The following is a 20,574-nucleotide window of genomic DNA, read 5'->3' as shown; positions in this document are numbered from 1 at the left end:
TATGTAAAGAGTAAGCCAACTAAAACTGATTTGTTTGGATTGTTTTGAGCTGCTGCCCTTAAACCTTTACCAGAGAGTCTAAACCATTCTCATAAGATGAGTGATCAGTCTTGAGTGTTTAAAATACTATAGGTTATTTATTTTTTTTTAAAAAGATTTTATTTTCAAGCTTGATACAACTATATGTTATTTTTATGGTCTGACTGGTTTATCCTTTCAGCTGGCCGACACACCAAGATCGGAAAGATATGAACAAATTTTGGATGCATTAAATGAAAATAAAACCATGTAAGTTTTTCATTGTAATTCTGTCTGCATGATACTACATAATGTGGTAAGGATTCTAGCACCTTTGATGCTGCATTGTTAGTTTTTCTTGGCAGCAAGGTAAAGTGTAAACTGCAGTTGTTGTAGTTATCTATATCTATTAAATACATTTGTATATTAAGAGAATACTTTAGCAAAGCCTGCAGAGCTTTAAAATAAGAAACATATGAATGTATCCATTAATATTTTGTTAGGTTTATGTCTGGAAAAGAAATTAAGAAAAAGAAACATTTGTTTGGCTTGAGAATTAGAGTTCCTCCAGTGCCTCCAAATGCAGCGGTTAAAATGGAAAAAGAAGAAAGTACTTCTCATGAGTTCAAGATTAAGGGCAGAAAGTCTTCAAAGGTTACACCTGTTACAAAGTAAGATGATTCCTCCTTTAAGATTTTATATTCACATGGTGAATCTGTTTTACAATGTGTGTCCTGATGAATTATTCTTTAGAATGGTTACTCTGCAGTATGCAGTGCATGTAAAAATAAGAAGAGCAAAAGAGTAAAAATGTATAAAAGTATAAAAGTGTTTAGCCTCTTAGGCATGTGATACACTGTAGAGAAACACCTGTCACCCATACCATTGAGGTGAACAGCAATTATCTATTATGAGATTGATTTTGTCCTGAATTAATGCAAGCAGTCTCAACAGTAATAGGGGTTTCTCTGCCAGCAGAGAAAATTACTGGTGTGCCATGGGCCTGAAGTTTTCCTGTATTTATTAGTACTCAACTTAATGCAACACGTATTCCAGTACATGTAGCATTAAACACCATTTGTATAAAAAGCAGGAATATATGAGTATATTGACGCTTAAGAAATATATGACGTTTAGACCAAATATTTTCCTGAAAAGAATCCTCTGTCCTGATTATTTTATTTTTTACCCACTATTTTAGAGAGATTAACAATGGTGAGGTGAAAAAGAGGAAACCTGTTGGAAGACCACCAGGTTCTCACAGGAGGAAAATTTTGCAAAATGAGCCATGTGAAACTCCAGCTCTGGCAAATGTAAGAACCTTCTCATGAACTGAACTACAAATTCTACACTGAAATTGTTTTCTGGGGTATCTTTTTTTTATTTTTTAAACCAAGAACATTTGAAGTGTAAGGTGGTATGTAGTCTTGCATTAAAAAACTTTGATCACAGCAGTTTTTGCTCTCTGAGTGCTCTCCTCACCCTTTATCTAAAGAGTAACTATTGGGAAAGTGGTAACCAATAAGAGCACTGATGCATCTACACTGAAAAGGATTAAAGGCAGAGCATAAGAACAATCTCCAGCCTCTCAATGTATATTATTTGGGGCTAAAATTTTACTGGCACCGTATTACTAGGAAACAGTACAGATTATATTAAATGTACAGAGCTGGATTAATCCTAAAATGTATCTTTTCCTTTTGCAGAACACTGATACTGATCCTGTATCAGAGAATTCCTTGTTAGAGACACCAGATCAAAGAAGGTAGGTTTGTTTTGTTTTGGTTCCAATTCTTTATCTGTTTTATTTATTTATTTTTTAAAATAATTTTTATTGTTTTTAACAGACATGTCAAATACAGAAATAAAAAGAAAATAAAATAAGATCACAAATAAATAATTTGTGGGTATTATTAATAAACTTTTTTCTCTCTAACAGTTTAACAAGCAAATAAGTCACAGTACAACTATTTCAATCAAATGTAAGCTTTAAAGGGCTTGTTACATGTTGGCTGGTTTAGGGGTTACGGTTTTTATGTTCAGGAGAGTCCAACCAAGGTTGCCATATAAGTACAAACTGGCCCGGATTTTCCCTTTGCATATATACCAGTTGGGCTATCGTAAGGTGTTCCACATTACAATATTGGGGGATATCCCTGCAAGCCATTTCAGAGCAATACATTTTCGGGAAAGAAACATTGCTTCCCTAATTAAGATAAGCATATAATGAGATTTGGTAAGATGTGATACAACCCCCAGTAAACATGTTTTAGGGGAGACCGTAATCTGTAGCATAGTAAATTTGGTGAGAACTTCACAAATATGTACCCAGAATGTTGCTATATAAGGGCAAGTCCACATCAAATGAAAAATATCTGCGCCAGGCAATTGACATTTTGGACAGCAGTCATCTGGTCTTAATTTAGCTTTATACAGACGAGTAGGTGTAATGTATGCCTGATGCAAAATAAGCATTTGTGAGAATCTACTCCTGACATTAAATGATACTAAGCTAGGGGCCTCTAACACCTCCTCCCATTCCTCATCTTCCAAATCAAGAATGTTACTCTCCCATTTACTCCTAGTAGTACTGACCATGTGCTTCTTGTTTTTAAGTATGATGGAATAAATCCATGCCAGGGCATGGGTTCTACATATGTTAACCAGGAAGTCCAACAATTTTAACAGGTGAAATTAGCCATTGCGCCTTGATAGTGTGTTTAAGCTGATAGTACTGCAACCATGCCTTAACCTCATAGTAAGCCTGTATTTGGCCAAAGGATTTAAATACTCCCTCAATAAACAAATCTACTATTTGGATACCTTGCGGGTGCCAGTATTCCTGTTGTGTGACATTTTTCAGATGGGGAAGACTATCATTTTCCCACAGAGTGGTATTTGGTGAAATCCCTTGGTACTGTATAAGTGCGTGTGATACCTGCCATACTTTGAAGAGCATTTTAATTATTGGGAGCAGGAGGGCAAAATTTTCTGCTGCTTCTAGAAAGATCAGTAGAGGTACTGCCTCGTTACCCCAGCAAGTGCATAATATCTTATAGGAAGCATCTGTTTGATCCCCCCTGATCCATGGCAAGAAGTGTTGCAATTGTGAGGCCAAATAATACGACCTCCACTCAGGGAGAGCTAGACCACCCTGTATAACTGGGAGCTGCATTACTGCTTATGCCAGCCTACTACGCTTTCCAGCCCAAATAAATGCTTTGGTCTCAGCGGTTAAACACCTTCTTGGGTATATAAATTGGGGAGTTTGTGAATATGTACGATAGTTGTGGGAGGAAAATCATTTTACAAATAGCTACTCTGCCTGGTGGCGACGGGAAGAGATTTCCATGCCTTCATTTGACATTCTGGAAAGCGCGGGTTCCAAGTTATCTTTTAGATAGTGAGTTTGCTTTTTCGCGAAGTGAATTCCTAAGTACTGAAAGCTTTCTACCCATTGTAGGGGTTGGTTGGGCATTTGGTAACGAGGGTCTGAGGCATCCAATGGGAATATGTGGGACTTACCCCAATTATTAACAGACCAGAGAATTTGCCTTAGGTATTTATGTTATGTAGCAGCTAAAAATAATAACATATCATCGATGTAGAGCGCAATCTATGCCATTATATTTGCAGCCTACAATTCTCTTCTGCCCTGATTATAATAGCCAACACTTCTATAGCTAGGGCAAACAGACCCAGGGACATTGGACATCCCTGCCTCGTTCAAGCAGGAATGGTTCTGAAACTCGGTTATTTGTACATACCCTAGCCTTTGGGCTGGTATAGAGCAATTGTACCCAGGATATAAACTGCTTCCTGAAGCCAAACCTGGTAAGGATCTCCAACAAAAAATTCCACTCAATTCAATAGAATACTTTTGCAGCGTCTAATGAGAGAATAACTCTTTTTCCTGCATACGCGTGCGGCATTTGTAAATTTGTGTAAAGCCTTCTAATATTTATAGTGGTTGCCCTACCAGGCATGAACCCGGTCTGGTCCCCATGTACTAATTTAAGAATGACCTTATTCAGTCTGAGGGCCATCATTTTCTCCAATATTTTGATATCACAATTCAGCAGAGATATTGGACGATAAGATTCACATTGTGTGAGATTCTTTCCTTTTTTAAGTATTTGTGCTATGAAGGCCTCTGTCATGGTAGACTTTTGGTAGACAAAGCATGGTCGTAACAGCCTTTCAGTCTAGCGATCAAAATTTCTTTCTATTTTTTATATACCTCTATGGGGATCCCATCAGTGCCCGGGACCTTACCAGAAGGAAACGTACCTATCGCAACCTCAATTTCTTGCTCCGTTATTTCACCTAGAAGGTTTTTATCTTCAATTGACAATGTGGGGAAGCACACACCATCTAAGTATGTTTGGAGTTCTGTTTCTGAGTATGTCACCTTAGACGCATAAGCATCCGTGAAATATGTTTGGAATGTGTCATTAATTTCTTGCATATCTATCACCAGCATTCCATCCTGATTACGTATGCTTAAAATTGCTGTAGATGGTGTGGTCTTCCTACACATTAATGCTAAGAGGTGTCCAGTTTTGTCCCCAAACTTCGCTATTTTATGCTTGGAGTATAGTATACTTTTATGTGTTTGCTGCCTCATATACTCCTGATATTCCTGGGATTTAAGGAGCCAATTATCTTTGTTCTCATTGGTGGGGTGCTGTGTGTATTGTAATTCAGCGTCTGTTAGATTTTCTTCCAGAGTAAACCCCTTTTCTTCCCTTTTTTTCTCCCAGGTACTCACTCTGGATTTAACCATACCTCTAAAGTAAGCTTTCATTGCATCCCACTCACTTGAGGCAGAAGCCGTGTGTTTGTTATGTGACCAGTATTCCTCTATCGCCTGGGGGTAGTCCGTGGTCACTTCGGGGGGTTTAAGCCAATAAGGCTGCATTTTCCATGGTTTATTAGACTGGGAAACCCCCCCCCCCCCCCCCCGAGGTAGAATCTGCACTTGTTGCGTGTGCTGAAGTAGGTCGGATGATACTAATGCCAAATCAATTCGGGGGCATTGAGCTATGTGTAGCTGAGTAACAAGTGTACTGCTTTGTGGTTGGGTGCTTGGCCCTCCACACATCTACCAGCCCAAGCGCTGCTAAGAATTGTTTGAACAGTTGGGAAAACCGTGCACCTGACATTGTCGTAGTAGAAAGTTTGTCCATGTTTGTGTCTAGGACGCAGTTAAAATCCCTCATACAGATTACCGGGAGATTAGGAAATTTAGATAATGGGGCAAAACACTCTGCCAATAACTCCAGAGTAAATGGTGGGGGCAGATACACCCTTATTATTAACAACTCAGTATTCTCTATTTTGGCATGCACATAAACAAATTTACCTTTAGGATCAGTTTTACTTTCAACCGGTTGGAATGTCGGTCCCCTTCTAACCATTATAGACACCCCTCTTGCATAATTTGAGTAACATGCATGGTATGTATTGCTGAGCCATGAACGTCTAAGGGACAGAATCTTGTCATATGTGTTTCTTGAAGTATAATGATGTCATATGGGTGTTTCTTTAAGAAATTAAATACTAATCGTTTGATTTTATCCCGCAATCCCCTCACATTCCAGCTAAGAAATTGTAACTTATTGGCCATAGTAGTTTTCAAGTCCCATATGCTTCAGGAGATCAAGTAACCCTGCTTTATCAGGCCTGTTATATTGTGAAAAAGAATTGTTCAACCCACATTTGGACTGTATACAGTTGTCATAAAATAATACCCACCTAACTAAACTACCCATCTGCCCTCCCTGCTTTAAACCCATATCCCCTACTTGGGTTCAGCTTAACTGGATCCCTAACTAATCAACTTCTATCTATCCTGTGGAAATTTCAGCACAGAGCCTATACCGCAAACAGTGAACAGCAATAACATGTAAAGTCAAATGTACAGTTCAATACTTGTTGCCCCCGAAAATAAGTTTGAACCATTGAACTAAAACTTTTCAGAGATATGTCCAATAAAACCATGTAGGGAAAGTCATCCTTGTCACTCCAGATAATGGTGGAAGCTGCTCTCAGTCACTTTGACCAGATGTAGCTCCATTTTGTCTCTGGATATTGGGTATTGAATCAAGCCATTCCTACACTTGTTATTGGGTCACGAAGAAATGTGCTTTGCCCATATGAACAATACGTAGCTTAGCCGGATAGAGTATTGCATACTTGAGGTTTTTCTGCCGTAATCTCTTCTTCACATCGGTGAACTTTGCTCTCTGTTTTCTCACCTCCGTTGAGAAATCCGGGTACAGTGAGATGGCTGCATTTTGGAAGCGTAGCTCCTTGGTACGCGCCTCTCTCAGTGCAGCGTCCCGATCCCTATAATTCAGCAAACATGCTATAAGTGGCCTTTGGCCAGCTCCTTACGGCAGTTGTCTGGCCGGAATCCTGTGGGCTTGTTCCACTAGTAGCATGGTTGAAAATAGTTTATCGCCAAATTGTGAGAGTAATTGCTCGACAAATGTCTCAGGGTTATTACCCTCGGCTCCCTCCGGTACTCCCACCAACCGTATATTATTTAGCCTCAGGCGGTTTTCAAGATCATCCGTCTTGGCCTCCAATAATTGTATGTGTTTTGTTGCGCCTGTTCTAATTTTCTGCAGCAGGCCACATGTGTCCTCTAACTCTCCAATCCTGCTTTCCGCTTCAGCGGTGCGGTCGCGTAATTTAGAGAGGTCTTGTTTTCGGTCCGATTTCAGTCCATCCATCTTATCTACCAGAGCCTCATGGTTTTGTTTCATGATATGCATGATCTCCAATAATGACACTTAGAGCAGATTTATTGCCGCTCACCTTACCAGCAGGCTGTGGGTTCTCCTTCGTAGAGTCGACGCCATCTTGGAGACACGCAGTTTCTTTCAGCTCCGTTTTTTTTAGCAGCACTTTCAGACTTAACTGCAGTGTTTCGCCTCATAACTCTTGTTGTCCGGAAGGTTATAATCAACAGGTCGGCTTTAGTTATAACCCAAAAAGGCACTATGTTCCAGGGTATTCACAGGATAATAGTGGGAGCAGTAAAAAATACGTCTTACTGCTAACACATGCTGGCCACACCCCCATCTGTTTTATTTTTAAAGCTTCATCTATTTGTTTTTTTCTGTTTAGCAGGAAAACAGAAGTGACCAATTCATCATCCAATAACTCAGATTTAGAAACCAGTGGTGCTGCCAGTGCAAAAGAAACTACCTCATCTATTGTTTCCAGGTACAAATTCACATTAATTTATGGTAGTCCACGATAATACACTAGGAGGCTTTGCTTGAAATCAAAGGAGTGTGTATAGTCTACATAAAACAAAGGATATACTTAATGTGTCATATTATCGTCAGCACTTTTGTTGTAATGTCATGTTAAAAGAGAATCAAATCTCAACAAACAAATAAGCTGCACAAGCAGTATCTTATGTTTTTGTTTCTGCACCAGCTCACTAGCACCACAGCATTTTAGCTATCAAGATCTTTTCTCCTGAAGATACCTTAATTAGCTCCCCATCAACATTTTTATTGATTCACAACACTGTCAATTACCTAAGCTTAAAGGGATTCTGTCATGATTTTTATGGTGTTGATTTATTTCTAAATTAGACGGTTTACACTGCAAATAATTCACTCTACAATATACAATTTTATTCCTGAACCAGTATAGTTTTTAAGTTGTAACATCTTCGGTCATTTTTCCTAGTGCTTGCAGAAATAGCCAGCACTTCATGATGGAACTGCTTTCAGACAGGCTATTGTTTCTCCTACTGAAGAAGTTGCAGTGGGACTTGGATTTTTACTATTAAGTGCTGTTCTTATATCTACCAGCTGATACTATAACAAACAAGGAAAAGTTGTGCTCACCACTAATTTTTAAAACCATTAGGCGGGGTGCAATGAGGCTGTGGTATTTATCTACCAGTTGTTATCCTGTTACCTTCTCATTGTTCTGTTGATAGGCTGCTGGGGGGGAAGGAAGTGTAATCACTCTTTACTTGCTGTGCAGCAGTAAAGAGTGACTGTAGTTTGTCAAAGCACAAGTCACATGACTGAGGGCACCTGGGAAACGAACATATCTAGTCCCATGTCAGAAGATTTCATAATATTAAAAAAAAAAAATCTTTTTTTGCCCTTTTCAAAAATGGATTTCAGGGGCAGAAGTCTTCTGGAGCAGTACTATTAACTGATGTGTTTTGGGGGGGGGAAATTTTTTTTTCCCATGGCAGTCCCTTTAAAGATGTTATAGTTGCCCTTTAAATGTAGGTACTTTGTACACAGCCTCTCTCTTCCCTCCCCTCCAGTTGTACGGTACTCAGTATGCATAACCACTAGTATCCTGGATTTAAAGGAGAATTCAACAATTTTCAAAGAAAAAAATATTCTGGGTGATGTTTTTTTTTGTGTGTGGGTGATTTATCTTATGAGTGTAGATTTTAAAAGAAATGTATTTTTTATTAGTCCTCAGCCTGACTTCAGGAGGGTGACCCGCACAGGCCGGGCCTGGTCTGCTACAATACCACCACAGAAAAAGAGGGGGCGCCTTCCACGAAGAGCTCTGCAGACTCATAATTCAGACCTTTCAAAGAATGATGAAAACAAAGAAGATCTGCAGCCTGCTGGACTCAATACAGATATTGTTAAAAACTTGACTGAGCAGGACTTACAGCTGAATCATTTGAAGAATTCCATTACTAATTATTTTGGTGCTGCGGGCAGAATAGCATGTGGTGAAAAGTATCGTATTTTGGCACGCCGAGTAACGCTTGATGGAAAGGTGCAGTATCTTGTGGAGTGGGATGGGGCAACTGCCTCCTGATTTCATTTCTCCCATCTGTCTGCTATGAAGAGGAAACCTAGCTTACTGTAAGCGTACTGTACTGTAAGACCTTTTATTTAAATAGGTGCCTCTGCAATGCATGTGGTACAAAAGGTCTCCATTTGCTCACTGCCCACCCTGTGATTGAAAAAGCCCGCTGGGGTGGCAATTTTACTGTGTTTGTTTCATGATTTGTGCCACTGTTTACCAGAGGGAACACTGCTTTTAACCAAATATCTGCAACTGTGCACATTTCTGAGAATCTGGTTTACAGTATTTCTAATCAAAATTGTTAAGGTATTGTGTATGTAATGTGGATTTCATGTTTAGCAAGTATTTCCCTCTCTTCTCCCAAAGAGGCTTGCATCTTATTCATGTGCAGGTCTGTCTGGTAGACAAAGGATTCCAGTTTTTAAGTGTTTTAAAGTCAAAGTGCCATCTGATCTGCACCCCACCAGTACTTCTCTGTTGCCATTTGTATAAAACAATTTAAACTGGCTTTGTAGCACAAACCCCCAAATACCAAACCAAATAAGAGTTGCATTAAAACAAACAAAAACATTAACTGAAGCTTTGCGTGATAGATACAGCAATGGGATATAAAGATATTCACCTCTTAATATCCCCATTTAGTAAAATCCAAAGAGAATAGTTTCACATCATTTACTACAAAGTTGCATTGCAATGACTGGGACCCAATTATGTTTATTTTTACAGAAAATACAAATCAGCACACACTCTGTATGTGGCTTTGCTGGTAAAATCATACTATGTTGTGCCCTTTCAAAGAAGTTTTATTTTCCTAAGTCTGTTTTGGCGTATAGTTCTAGCCTACATCTTAGCTTAATGACTGGTGATGTCTGTCAATTCTGCTGCTTCACTGTATCATTTCCTCTTTGTTACTGGATGGCACTATGGCTTTATACCGTGTATTTAAGACGTTAATTTTCTAAATTGTCTGTGTAAGTAGCAAGTCGTTTTAAAAGGTGATCTATGCAATATTGTACTTAAATGTGAGTAGGAGATTACAGTTTCAGAAATGCAAAGACTATTTCAGGAACAAATGCAGTATTTACACAGCAGCGGTTTCCTCAGGATCATTTGGTGCTTTCACTTACCCAATTCTAGGATGAGTAACCAGACCAGCATGGTAGAGTCATCAGTAATAATTTTCTGTAAAATGATTGCATTTTTTTCACTCTTCATTTACAACTGATTTTAATATATATATTTGAATAACAATATATTGATCGTTGTGGGATTCTATTCAGCAGCGTTTTGTGCCTAACTATGGGACCCATGCCTCAAATGTACAGTGTTACTACTGAATAGAATCTTACATTTGTTTTTTTTGTTTCGTTTTTTTTTTTTATAGCAAACTGTGTTTAAGGAGAAAATTAAAATGAGCAAATTGCTAGTTTTGCATTAATTTCTGATGCTGCACCTAAGTCAGGAACTTTGTCCATACATAGATAGACTTGGATGAAAGGAAATGGAGAATTTCACAGCATGGGGTGCATAGATTGTACACCAATCAGGAGACCAGCACTATATAAATACTTGGAATCAGTATGTCCTTTAACACTTTCTGATAAGCAGCTAAATTCTTGGGTGGAAAACTACATACAAAGTGTACAGTACATGCTTAGTTTTGAACAGTTAATGTTGATTTCCTTACATAGCAATGCAAATTAACTCATTTTAGAAAAATAAATATTTTTCATATTTAAGAAAGTAAAATTCTACCTTGAAACACAGTTAAGCTTTTTTGTATTTAAGACTTAATAGTTTGCTTTCATTGACTGTTTCTTATGAGGTGAAATTCAATCAGTAAAGACTTTATAAGACTTATTTAAGGATGTAATGGACTCTAGTGGATGTTTAATACATTTAGCTCATCGATTCAAGTTACATTTTTAATGTACTTCTGACAAACAGCGTGGTCAGTTTGTTTGCTGTAGGACAAAAATGTAGGCTGACTATGCACAAAAAAAACATTTCTTAGTCAAATAAAACCTACTTATTTAAGAATTAAACATCTACTACAGTTGTAGTGTTTTTCTCTAGTTGTCACAGATCTTAATATCTAGTTACAGCAGTAGAGCCACAGATCTTAGGGTGGTTGCACACAGGGAGATTGAGACGCCTGTGATAAATATTCGCTACTGCGGGCGACTAATCTCACATTCTTGATGGTGGGAAGGCATTTCTGGGAGATTAGTCGCCCACAGTTGCGAAGATTTATCACAGGCAACTGAATCTCCCCAACCACCACCCTTATTATTAAATAGTTGCAGCAGTAGAGCCACAGATTTAATGGAATAAGTTAATAAAAACTGACATACAGTACTTGCATTAACAATTCCACAGTGTTTTTCTGAAAGCTTGCTGTGATCATCATCTTAGTTGGCCAATAAAGGTATTGCCTTTTTCATATCCAAACTTTCAGTATATAACAAACATTAACTTTTTGACTGGCTTACTTGTCACAACGCCTCCAACGGAAACTCTGCAGTTTATCTGCTTTATTTGCACAAATGCAGCAAAGGGTAGGTATAGTGATGAACAAATACACACGGTTTTCTTTCATGCGATTAATCCTTAAGTCTGAGAAACGATGGAGCACTTCTAAAAAGTTCAGGTGGCTGCTGCTAAGAAAACTTTCTGAATGGCAGGGGGACCAATACAGAAACATTGCAGAATTTTTGATGCAAGGCCATTAAAGAGGGTTATTTTAGTGGGTAGTGATATTAAATAACTGATGGACATGCATCTGTTGGATGGAAGCCACAATGTTGATAGGATAATATTTCAGTTAATTGCTCTCTCTGATTACTGTAGTGTGGTCTTAACCAACTTCCAATGCAGATTCATGTGCTATATGGAAGTATTTCTTATTTCCCATAAATCAACAGATAGGAGATTTGGCTACTACAATATTCATTGTTTTATTGAAATTTGGGACAACCCTTCAACATGTATTCATTTCAAAGTTTAACAGCTTTTAGCATGATCACAATAAAACCAACCTCATTACAATTCACAGCAATAATGAACAAAATAAAATTAGGACTACAGTGACCTTTTACAATCCATCTTAAAGTTCCCATATCCTTCGAGTAATGCTCAAATCCTCCATCAGTTGAAGGCTGATCAGTGGCTATGCACCATGTGACAACGTAAAGCAACACTGATTATTGGCCTAACCTTTTTATGTAATGTTGCATTCTTCAGAGGTTTAAGAAATATTAGGACCTGTATGCTATTTCTGCATGACGAAAGATACCTGTTGTGTAGAAATAGGAGAATGAGGGAACATTTCTCCACCCTAATGTAGGTTTCAAAATCAATACAAAACCTTCATATTAATATACAAAAATGGTAAACATTGAATATTGTGTGTTACTCTTTGGGGCAAGTTTTTTTTTTAAATTTTTTTTTTTCAGACCCTAATATCTGAATACGGCAGGGATTTGGAAGAAAAGGCTTTTTGTACATGCTAGCCCTGAGAGGGTATTAAAAAAAGTATTTCTTTGTAAATTCTTGGTCACAGTTTGTCAGAGCCTACTTTTCCTTTTGTCCTCAAAAAGACTTCTTAGCATATAGACTTGCAGAGCAGACACCACAACCATCACCACCAAGTTGAAAACAGACCAAAAGTTCACTCTTTCACAATTACTCTCCTGAAGGTTGCGATCTCGAGCTTCAAAGGCTTTTAGCAGTGTCTGGATCTGGGCACTTTTGGTTAATCGACCTTTAACACTGTTAATAGTTTCCTAGAAGTAATAAAAAAATGAAACAAAATGTGAAGGACAGTTAAACGCAACCCAGTTCTACAAGTGTAACACCTTCAATTCTATACAACCTTAGCAGTATATATTCTGTTGTTGCTTTTGGCCATGTTTCTTAATGTAGCAACACACAGCATAGTTAATGGCTGGTCCCAGGCATAGAAATTGTTTTGTTTTTACTATACTACAATATGATTTAAAGTTATACTGACACTAAAAATTGTCTTTTCAAAATATTAATCTACATTAAAAGTTACATATAGATCAAGTTGATCGTTTTTTTGCTGCTAGTTTTGCTTTTGTAAGTAATTGTTACTTGAAGTTCCTAAACCTGACTGTTTTGCCAACCTGTCGGTTTCTAATGCTAACTGACTCCTGCTGCACAAATATGTCAGCCCCCTCATACAGGAACATTGGGGTAAGAAAGGTAATGTAAAAGCATCAGGCAAATACTTTTATTGCAAAATTATAAATAGTATTCAAAGATAATTTTATGATGGATATAAAAAAAAAAAGGTTATTTTCTGGTGTCCTTATTAGTGATGTGCGGGTCGGGATTTCACAGACCCTAACCCGCCCTCCCTTATCTGCACTTCTGAGTTGCTTTTATAGACCTGCCGATTATGTCACAAAAGGCTATAAAAGAGAATCCGGAAGTCGGAAGCTGGTATTTGACGGTGGGGGCGGGGAGAGCAGGAGAAGAGCTCAACCCGCATCCTCCCGCGAAGAAGCGTGCAAGGTCGGCCCTCATCACTAGTCAGTATCTCGGTTTGACAAACTTCCTTATTGCTGCTTTTGTCTCAGGCTTACAGATAACGATCATCTTAGTTAGGTCATCAAAACTAAGATAATTAATCCTTATTGGAAGCAAAACCAGCCTATTGGGTTTATTTAATGTTTACAAGATTTTCTAGTAGACTTAATGTAGATCTGTTGTCCAGAAAGCCCCAGGTCCTGAGCATTCTGGATCACAGGTCCCATACCTGTACATTCAAGTTCTCACAGCTGTTAATTCAGCTACTGCAAACTGAGCACATGCTGCATTTTATCTGTCACAGGCAACCCTAAAGTTTGCCCCTGCAAAACCATAACACTTGTAAAATACACGTTCGGAGGAATCCAAAATAAAGTAAGAATTTCTACTGTGCATTTTTAGACATTGAAAATGGTCTCAGAGCTTGCACTGACACCATGGGGCAGATTTATCAATGGCCGAATTTCAAATTTATGTGAGTTTTTTTTATATTCGAAAAATGTATTCATAAACACATTTCTCTTGGACAAATGGAATCGACCCAAAAACTTGAATTGAATTAGAAAAACTAGATTTGATTTTTTTTTTTTTCTCAGAAAAAAACTCAAATGTCAGGAAGGCTGCAAACATCACCTAAATGATCCCTGGACCTCTCTGTTTGACTTATACAGCAATTCGGCAGGTTTAAGGTGGCAAATAGTCGAATTGAGTTCTTAAAGGGCCTGAGTATGATAAATCTTGAATTAACTCAAATTGAGTTTGGATAATTCAGAATTGAATTTGAGAGTTTTGACCAAAAAAATTAAAATTCTCACTTTGACCCTTAATAAATCTGCCCTCATGTTATGACCCATATAGTTATTTGTTTATATGTATATGAACAGTCAAGGTCTTCTGCAAAAGTCTAATACCCAATACGAATAGTATTACAAAAATGTGGGCTGTAAAGTTCAAAATATTGCACATGATTTTTGTGGGTAAAACAACCCAAGAACAATGCAAAATTCAATACAATCACCAACATCCTTCCTCATATTTGGGGGTAAAATATCACTTTCAATGGTCTTCCTGTCCAATGAATGTTTTACAGGCATAAATAAGCCACCAGCATTTATGCGATCAAAAATGAAAAAAACAAATATAAGATCAAGGGAAAATGGAAAAGGTCAATTATGCAGTCTAGTGTTCATGCTAGTCACACAAGCAGGGTCGCTCCTGCCATGAGGCAAGCTGAGAACCTCCTGTAATTTTAAGAGCCGAATTTCCATTTTTTAAACCCGGAAATTCGGCTCTGCTAGTGCAGAGAGCGATATATCGTTTAATGCACTAGCGATGCAGCCCCATTTGACCTACTCCGACGCTAAACTTTTAAGTGCGGAGAGGGGGGCTGCGTGAGGCAGCACACGAGCAGTTTTTTTTAAGAGCAAATATAGAATCAAATTGTATTTGTGTATATACACATTTTCCCCTACCCTCCTTTGTGCTGCTGGCCATTCAACCCTGCCCTCTCTCTGTTAAATGAATTCTGGGACATGAAGTCCCTCGGATTTTGCCTAGTGAAAAAAAAAATATACATATATTTTGGCAGAGGTGGAACTGATACTGAGATTTATTCTTATTAACATGTATTTATATAGCGCCAACATATTGCGTAGCACTGTCTTTACCTTTATATAAAGGAATTGTTCTGAATCCCCTTGTATTCGTTGGGAAATGCCATATAAAGAATTTTAGAATTTTCTAAATGTACATTTTGCTTTGTGTATTAAGACTGTATTGTACTTATCAGTCACATGCCGATATATATATATATTATGTCAACCACAGCTGTCTTCATAGCAGAAATATACTGTAAAACAAATAACCTCCTATAATTAGATTGCCACTAATATCACAAACGCTTGAGTCATAGCACACAGATAAAAACAAGCCATACCAGGATATCCTCCAGCTTCATGTCCAGCAGATCTGTGCCCATAATATAATTCTTCCAGTCCTCTTGTTCGTTTCCTTCATCATTCAAGTGATCTAAGATCAATTCAAAAAAGATCACTTTCTCAGACATACGGCTGAAGGTATTGTCAAAGCAGAACTGGTAATCGCCGTCAACTGTCTCTACCCTGTGGGGAATCATACAGAAAATGTAACCAGGCCCAATACAAAAAATATAAATATAAAACTACAACACTTGCCCTGTGCCCAATGGGAATAGTGGAATTTTACTTACGAGTGAACCCCGTCTGACTGCCGTTCCTCTGACAGTAGAAGTTCACCATCCGGAGATATGAGAGAAAAACCCACATCTAAACCAGCACCATCCAACACCTGCAGGGGAAAATTACTTTAGAAATTTTAGTTTTTCTTGGGGGAGGGGAGGTGTGAGCGGAGCTGTCAGAATTAAGTCCAATATGTACTGTATGACATTTAAACTGTACATTCAATATGGGCATGGCCTAGAATGTTGGAAGAAAATTGGACAAGCACTCAATGTCCACTCATAGGTTTAAAAGTAAAGAATTTTATTTCAACTTGGTAAAACCATCACATTTCCTGAAATGTGATGGTTTTAACAAGTTGAAAAAACTTTCATTACTTTTAACCCTACAAGAGGACACAAGTGTTCTCATCAGCTATTCTTCTGATTGTGAGTCACCTATAGCTACGGGTTTGGGGCGATGCACCCAAGCCACTCGTCTCATCTGGGGAGTGCCTTCTGTTACACTACCCTTTTTTAAGCATCTGTGAACTCGAGCGGGACCTGGGGTTTATACACCCGGGTCATTGCGAAATCCGGGTGAGTGATTGATGAGTAACATTTAACCGATGATTAGAAACTAGCACTGATTAGCAAGGCTTTATACATAGAGAGAGTGCCTTTATAGCGGCATATATATATATATATATATATATATATATATATATATATATATATATATAGATATAGATATAGATATATAGATATATATAGATATATAGATATATAGATATATAGATATATATAGATATATAGATATATATAGATATATAGATATAGATTAGATATATATATATATATATAGATATAGATTAGATATATAGATTAGATATAGATATATATATATATATATATATATATATATATATATATATATATAAACAAGGGAAAGCTGTGCTCACCGCTAATTTTTAAAACCATTAGGAGGGGTTGCAATGAGGCTGTGACTACAAAATACATATAGACAAATACAAGAGTCCTCTGCACTCAACCCATTATCAATATATTTAAGACAGAGGCATTTTGTGCATACTGCTACTGAAAAATGCCTTACCCTTTAAACAAAACAGGGATTGTTTGTCCATATATTGCAATATATTTAAGTTGGCCAACTACATCAAAGTCATCCCATATCTGGCCAGTCCTGTGCTCAATTTTCATCCAGTTCATTAAAAATGCTATTGGTTCATTATACATTTTACAAAGGAAACTAAGTTTTACCTGCAACTTATTAGCTGCTTTCAAAGTAAACTCCCAAACTTGGCTGCCCTTTTATTAACAGGGATCCTGTTATTTCTGATGGCTGCCCTGCACATACACTCTTTATATACAGTTTGATCAGTATGCCAGGCTGAGACACTTGGCTGGCCAAACCTCTGCATTCTCTCTCAAAACATTTATTTATCTAGGTTGTGTCATCTCGGGGGCTCATTTATTAACATTTGTTGCTAAACTGCACCAGCACAGTAACCAACAGCAATTCATGAACAGTAAACTTACATCTAAAAAATACATTTGTCACCAAAAGGCCCCAAGCAGAATAATTGGAAAAAATGGTGCAACCCCTTCCTTGGCCCACAAGACAAGGGGGCAGTCAGAAAATTTCCAGGAATTGGTAACAGTCGCTTGATATACTGTTTTTTTAATCACATTTTTATGAACGTCACTAAAGCGTCATTTTCCTTATGTGCTCTAAGCCAAAACAGTTTGTGTAGATTTTACATAGCTTCCTGTTGTTCTTCTTAGACGTGTGTTTCCTTTTCCTTGTACAGCCTTTTTTGTCAGTATATCTCAGTGAGCTGTAAGTTTTTCTCACTTTTCACTGCTTAGTAAGTTGAAGGGTAACATTGGCCTCAAAACCATACTACCAAGCATCTTTCCAATTTACTTCTTCAATTGTCAGTGTTTATAAGTTATTTGTAAATGTAATTGCTACCAAAAGCAGTATTCATCTGCACTGCTGGTTCTCACTATTGAAACAAGAAAGCACAAGTCAGCTAACAGAACCCATGAAAAGGCATGTACAGCATTGAGTAAAAAGGCATATTGGCTGGAGGAGAGTGGATTTCTGCTACATTGTTTCAAGAATCAGAACCAGCAGTGCAGATCGGGGACAGAAAACTGCTGCATTCAAACGCAATAACATTAATAAAGCCACTCCTTTTTTATCTTATAAGGGCATTTTTTGTGGGTGTTTATATTCTCTTGAAGCAATTTATCATATTCCCTGTGCTCTTAGCTAAACATTTACTTTAGCTTTTGTTGCATGGACTGCAAAAAAAAGTAGCACAGACAAAGCAGCTGGTGAAGTCGGTACTTCCCATTGTGCACAGTGGAAAAAAGTTACTGCATCATTCACCTGGTGTGTCCAATGTAAAAAGCAGGGCAAAATGCAGACCACTTGAATTTTCAACTTATTATAGGTAACTGCTTTTAGCATTTATACATGTAAATAAAAGCCCAAAATTGCCCACACCGATGTACAAACATTTGTCAGGCATCAATCCACTGTCAAATCTGAACCAAATCAGATGGTTGCCTAAAGACTACAGTGATACTCAAGTATTTGGGGCACAGGGCTCATACTATGTTGCTTGCTCACATGGGGGCAGAGACATTATATCGATACCTACATGTAATGGCATTCAGAATAAGATTTGTAAATGTTAATGTACTTTTTTTTTTTTTTTTTAGATATGCTTAAAACACAAGATTGATGTTTTATACCAATATTTTGTACATTTTCTACCTTGTCATAAGTTAGATACATGCATGCCAAATATCTAACTGTGAAGTATGTGTGTGTGGGGGGGCATAAACACAAATTTAGGAATGCTGACAAAACTGTTGCACAGGTCATCTGCCATCAGGGGGCAAATTGTCCCGGGCCCAATGGCTTCTATATGTTAAGGGGGGGCCTGGCTGTGCTGCATTTCCTGGATTTGCCAGGCCCCCCTCGAACTGCTGAAGTAGAAGCCAAGTTGCGCTGAAGTAACGGTCCCTGGATCCCAACATTGTAACCTATAGGGGGGCCACACCAACAATGTTTTGTTTGTTTTTTTACTTGTAGGGAGGGGGGCCAAGAATTTTTTGTTGTATGGGGTTCTGCAAATTCTGATGGTGGCCCTGCTTACACATATTAAATATGAAGTTGACCAAAACTTGCATTGGCTCTTCTTCGCTGCAAGACAGTGAGATGTGTCCCATGCTTGCCCAAGACAAGACATCCTATAAACTGATGGCTAAGGGAGATCACAACAGAAAGGCTGCATGCTGCTGTGGGTCAGTAATCTTCAGCCACTGATTTGCTACTATGCGGTTTGTGTAGTGTGGCAAAGACCATGGCTACGCAAGGGATTCCTGGGAACTACAAGATTTAAGAAGCATACTGTTATGGAGAACACACAGTTATTTAGATTGCAGGGAATTCCTAACACATTGGCACCCTAGTAAAATAGCCTTTCCTTGTGAGTGGGGCATTTACAAAATAAGCAATAACATTCAAATCAGGAGACTGACAGATTGCTAGTAGCAACGGCACATTGCCAGCATGAAACTGAAGGCAATAACTCATGGCTTGTTGAGCTGACATACTGGAGGCAATTACACACTGCTTGGAGAACTGACAATCAGCAAGTGCTCACATAAGTATTTCTTTCATGTATGAAGCATGTCCCGTTCCCTCCTGCACTTTGTCCACTAGATGTTGCCAAGGAAATATTGACACAGCTTAAGATGGCTTAGTGGCAGGGACATAACCAGAGAGGAAGCAGACCCTACGGCTGCAGGAGGTATAGGGGCCCCCATGAGGCAATGTCAACATATATTGGTAAAATAGGGCAACCTCTGGATATGTTGGGGGCCCTAAAATTAATTTGCTGTGGGACCCTGTAACATCTAGTTACTCCAGCGGCCTCCAGGTTATAATGACATTGTGACATCCAGCAATGAACAGCAGTGTGAGCATAGTTCACATACCCCAGCATAAAATGTCACTGTGACCAGCTCCCAGCAATCCCAAAATAAGATTACACTGTGACAAAGGCACAGAACAGCAGTGATTTAGGGGCAGATTTATCAAGGGTCGAATTTCGAAGTAGAAAATACTTAGAAATTCGACCATTGAATTGAAATACTTCGAATATCGAAGTCTAAGTATTTTTCAGCAAAATTGGCCATCCTGCGATCGAAGGAAAACCGTTCATTGGAATGATTAAATCGTTTGGATCGAACGATTTTAGCGTACAATTTACTTCGATGTGCAAAGACAAGAAAATGGTTGTAGAAGGTCCCCATAGGCTAACATAGCACTTCATCAGGCTTAATTTGGCGAAGTATTGAAGTCAACGTTTTTTTAAAGAGACAGTACTTCGATGATCGAATATTCGAACGATTTTTACTTCAAATCTGCTTTACAAGTGAGAAACTAGATGGACAACTTGAAGCAGGCAACACAAGATCGCCCTACACGCAGCAGCAAGTCACTAGTCACCTGATACTCGATCTCCAGAGTGGCATCCTTCTTCATGGGCTGAAAGAAACACTCCTTGTGCCCCGCGGGGAGGGTAAAGGTATAATCGCTATCCACAGACTGGGAGAAGCCCAGGCAGTGCCGCACTGTGTAGTGGATGAGCAGCATCAGGAACAGCACTGCTTCCTTCCCCATGATGAATAACAACTGCCCTCCACGACCCCTGTTACTTCACACCGGCAACAGACAAGTAGAGTAGGAAGGCAGACAGGCAAAACCCAGCACTAAAGCATGTGCCGAACTTCCCCACTAAACGATGGGCGTTACCGGAAGAAAAGTTTAAAGCCAATCACAACACGCTCCTATGGAGGCTGGGTGTCCCCGGAAGAGATTAGCCAATCACTAAGAGCTCCCAAGGGGATTGTGAAATGTAAATCATAGTCAGCTTGTCGCGTTTAGT

General features: G+C 38.5%; 2 protein-coding genes across 5 annotated transcripts in view; one reads left to right on the top strand and one right to left on the bottom strand.

Annotated features, from left to right (window-relative positions):
• Positions 1-11,286, top strand: part of mtf2.L (metal response element binding transcription factor 2 L homeolog) — a 28,874-nt gene extending 17,588 nt beyond the window's left edge. The window contains exons 10-15 of one of the 4 annotated variants that reach the window (XM_018258565.2): positions 221-288; positions 522-689; positions 1,220-1,331; positions 1,725-1,783; positions 7,159-7,254; positions 8,487-11,286. In XM_018258565.2, coding sequence (XP_018114054.1) covers positions 221-288; positions 522-689; positions 1,220-1,331; positions 1,725-1,783; positions 7,159-7,254; positions 8,487-8,844 — 861 coding nt within the window. In that variant the 3' untranslated portion in view covers positions 8,845-11,286. Of the gene's footprint in view, positions 1-220; positions 289-521; positions 690-1,219; positions 1,332-1,724; positions 1,784-4,781; positions 4,814-7,155; positions 7,255-8,486 lie in introns of those variants that run through there. The other 3 variants (XM_018258564.2, XM_018258567.2, XM_018258566.2) reach the window with 3 other exon arrangements.
• Positions 11,287-11,773: 487 nt separating this feature from the next.
• On the bottom strand, positions 11,774-20,437 carry tmed5.L (transmembrane p24 trafficking protein 5 L homeolog). Its single transcript, NM_001096914.1, is given in 4 exon segments — positions 11,774-12,620; positions 15,326-15,509; positions 15,617-15,714; positions 20,136-20,437. Coding segments are annotated over 4 exon segments (675 nt in total). The 5' UTR covers positions 20,310-20,437; the 3' UTR covers positions 11,774-12,401.
• Positions 20,438-20,574: the final 137 nt, after the last annotated feature.

This window comes from Xenopus laevis, chromosome 4L, assembly GCF_017654675.1.
Source record: "Xenopus laevis strain J_2021 chromosome 4L, Xenopus_laevis_v10.1, whole genome shotgun sequence".
Classification (NCBI taxonomy): Eukaryota; Metazoa; Chordata; class Amphibia; order Anura; family Pipidae; genus Xenopus; species Xenopus laevis.
Note: the sequence above shows the minus strand (reverse complement) of the source record. Positions and strands in the feature narration are given on the sequence as shown.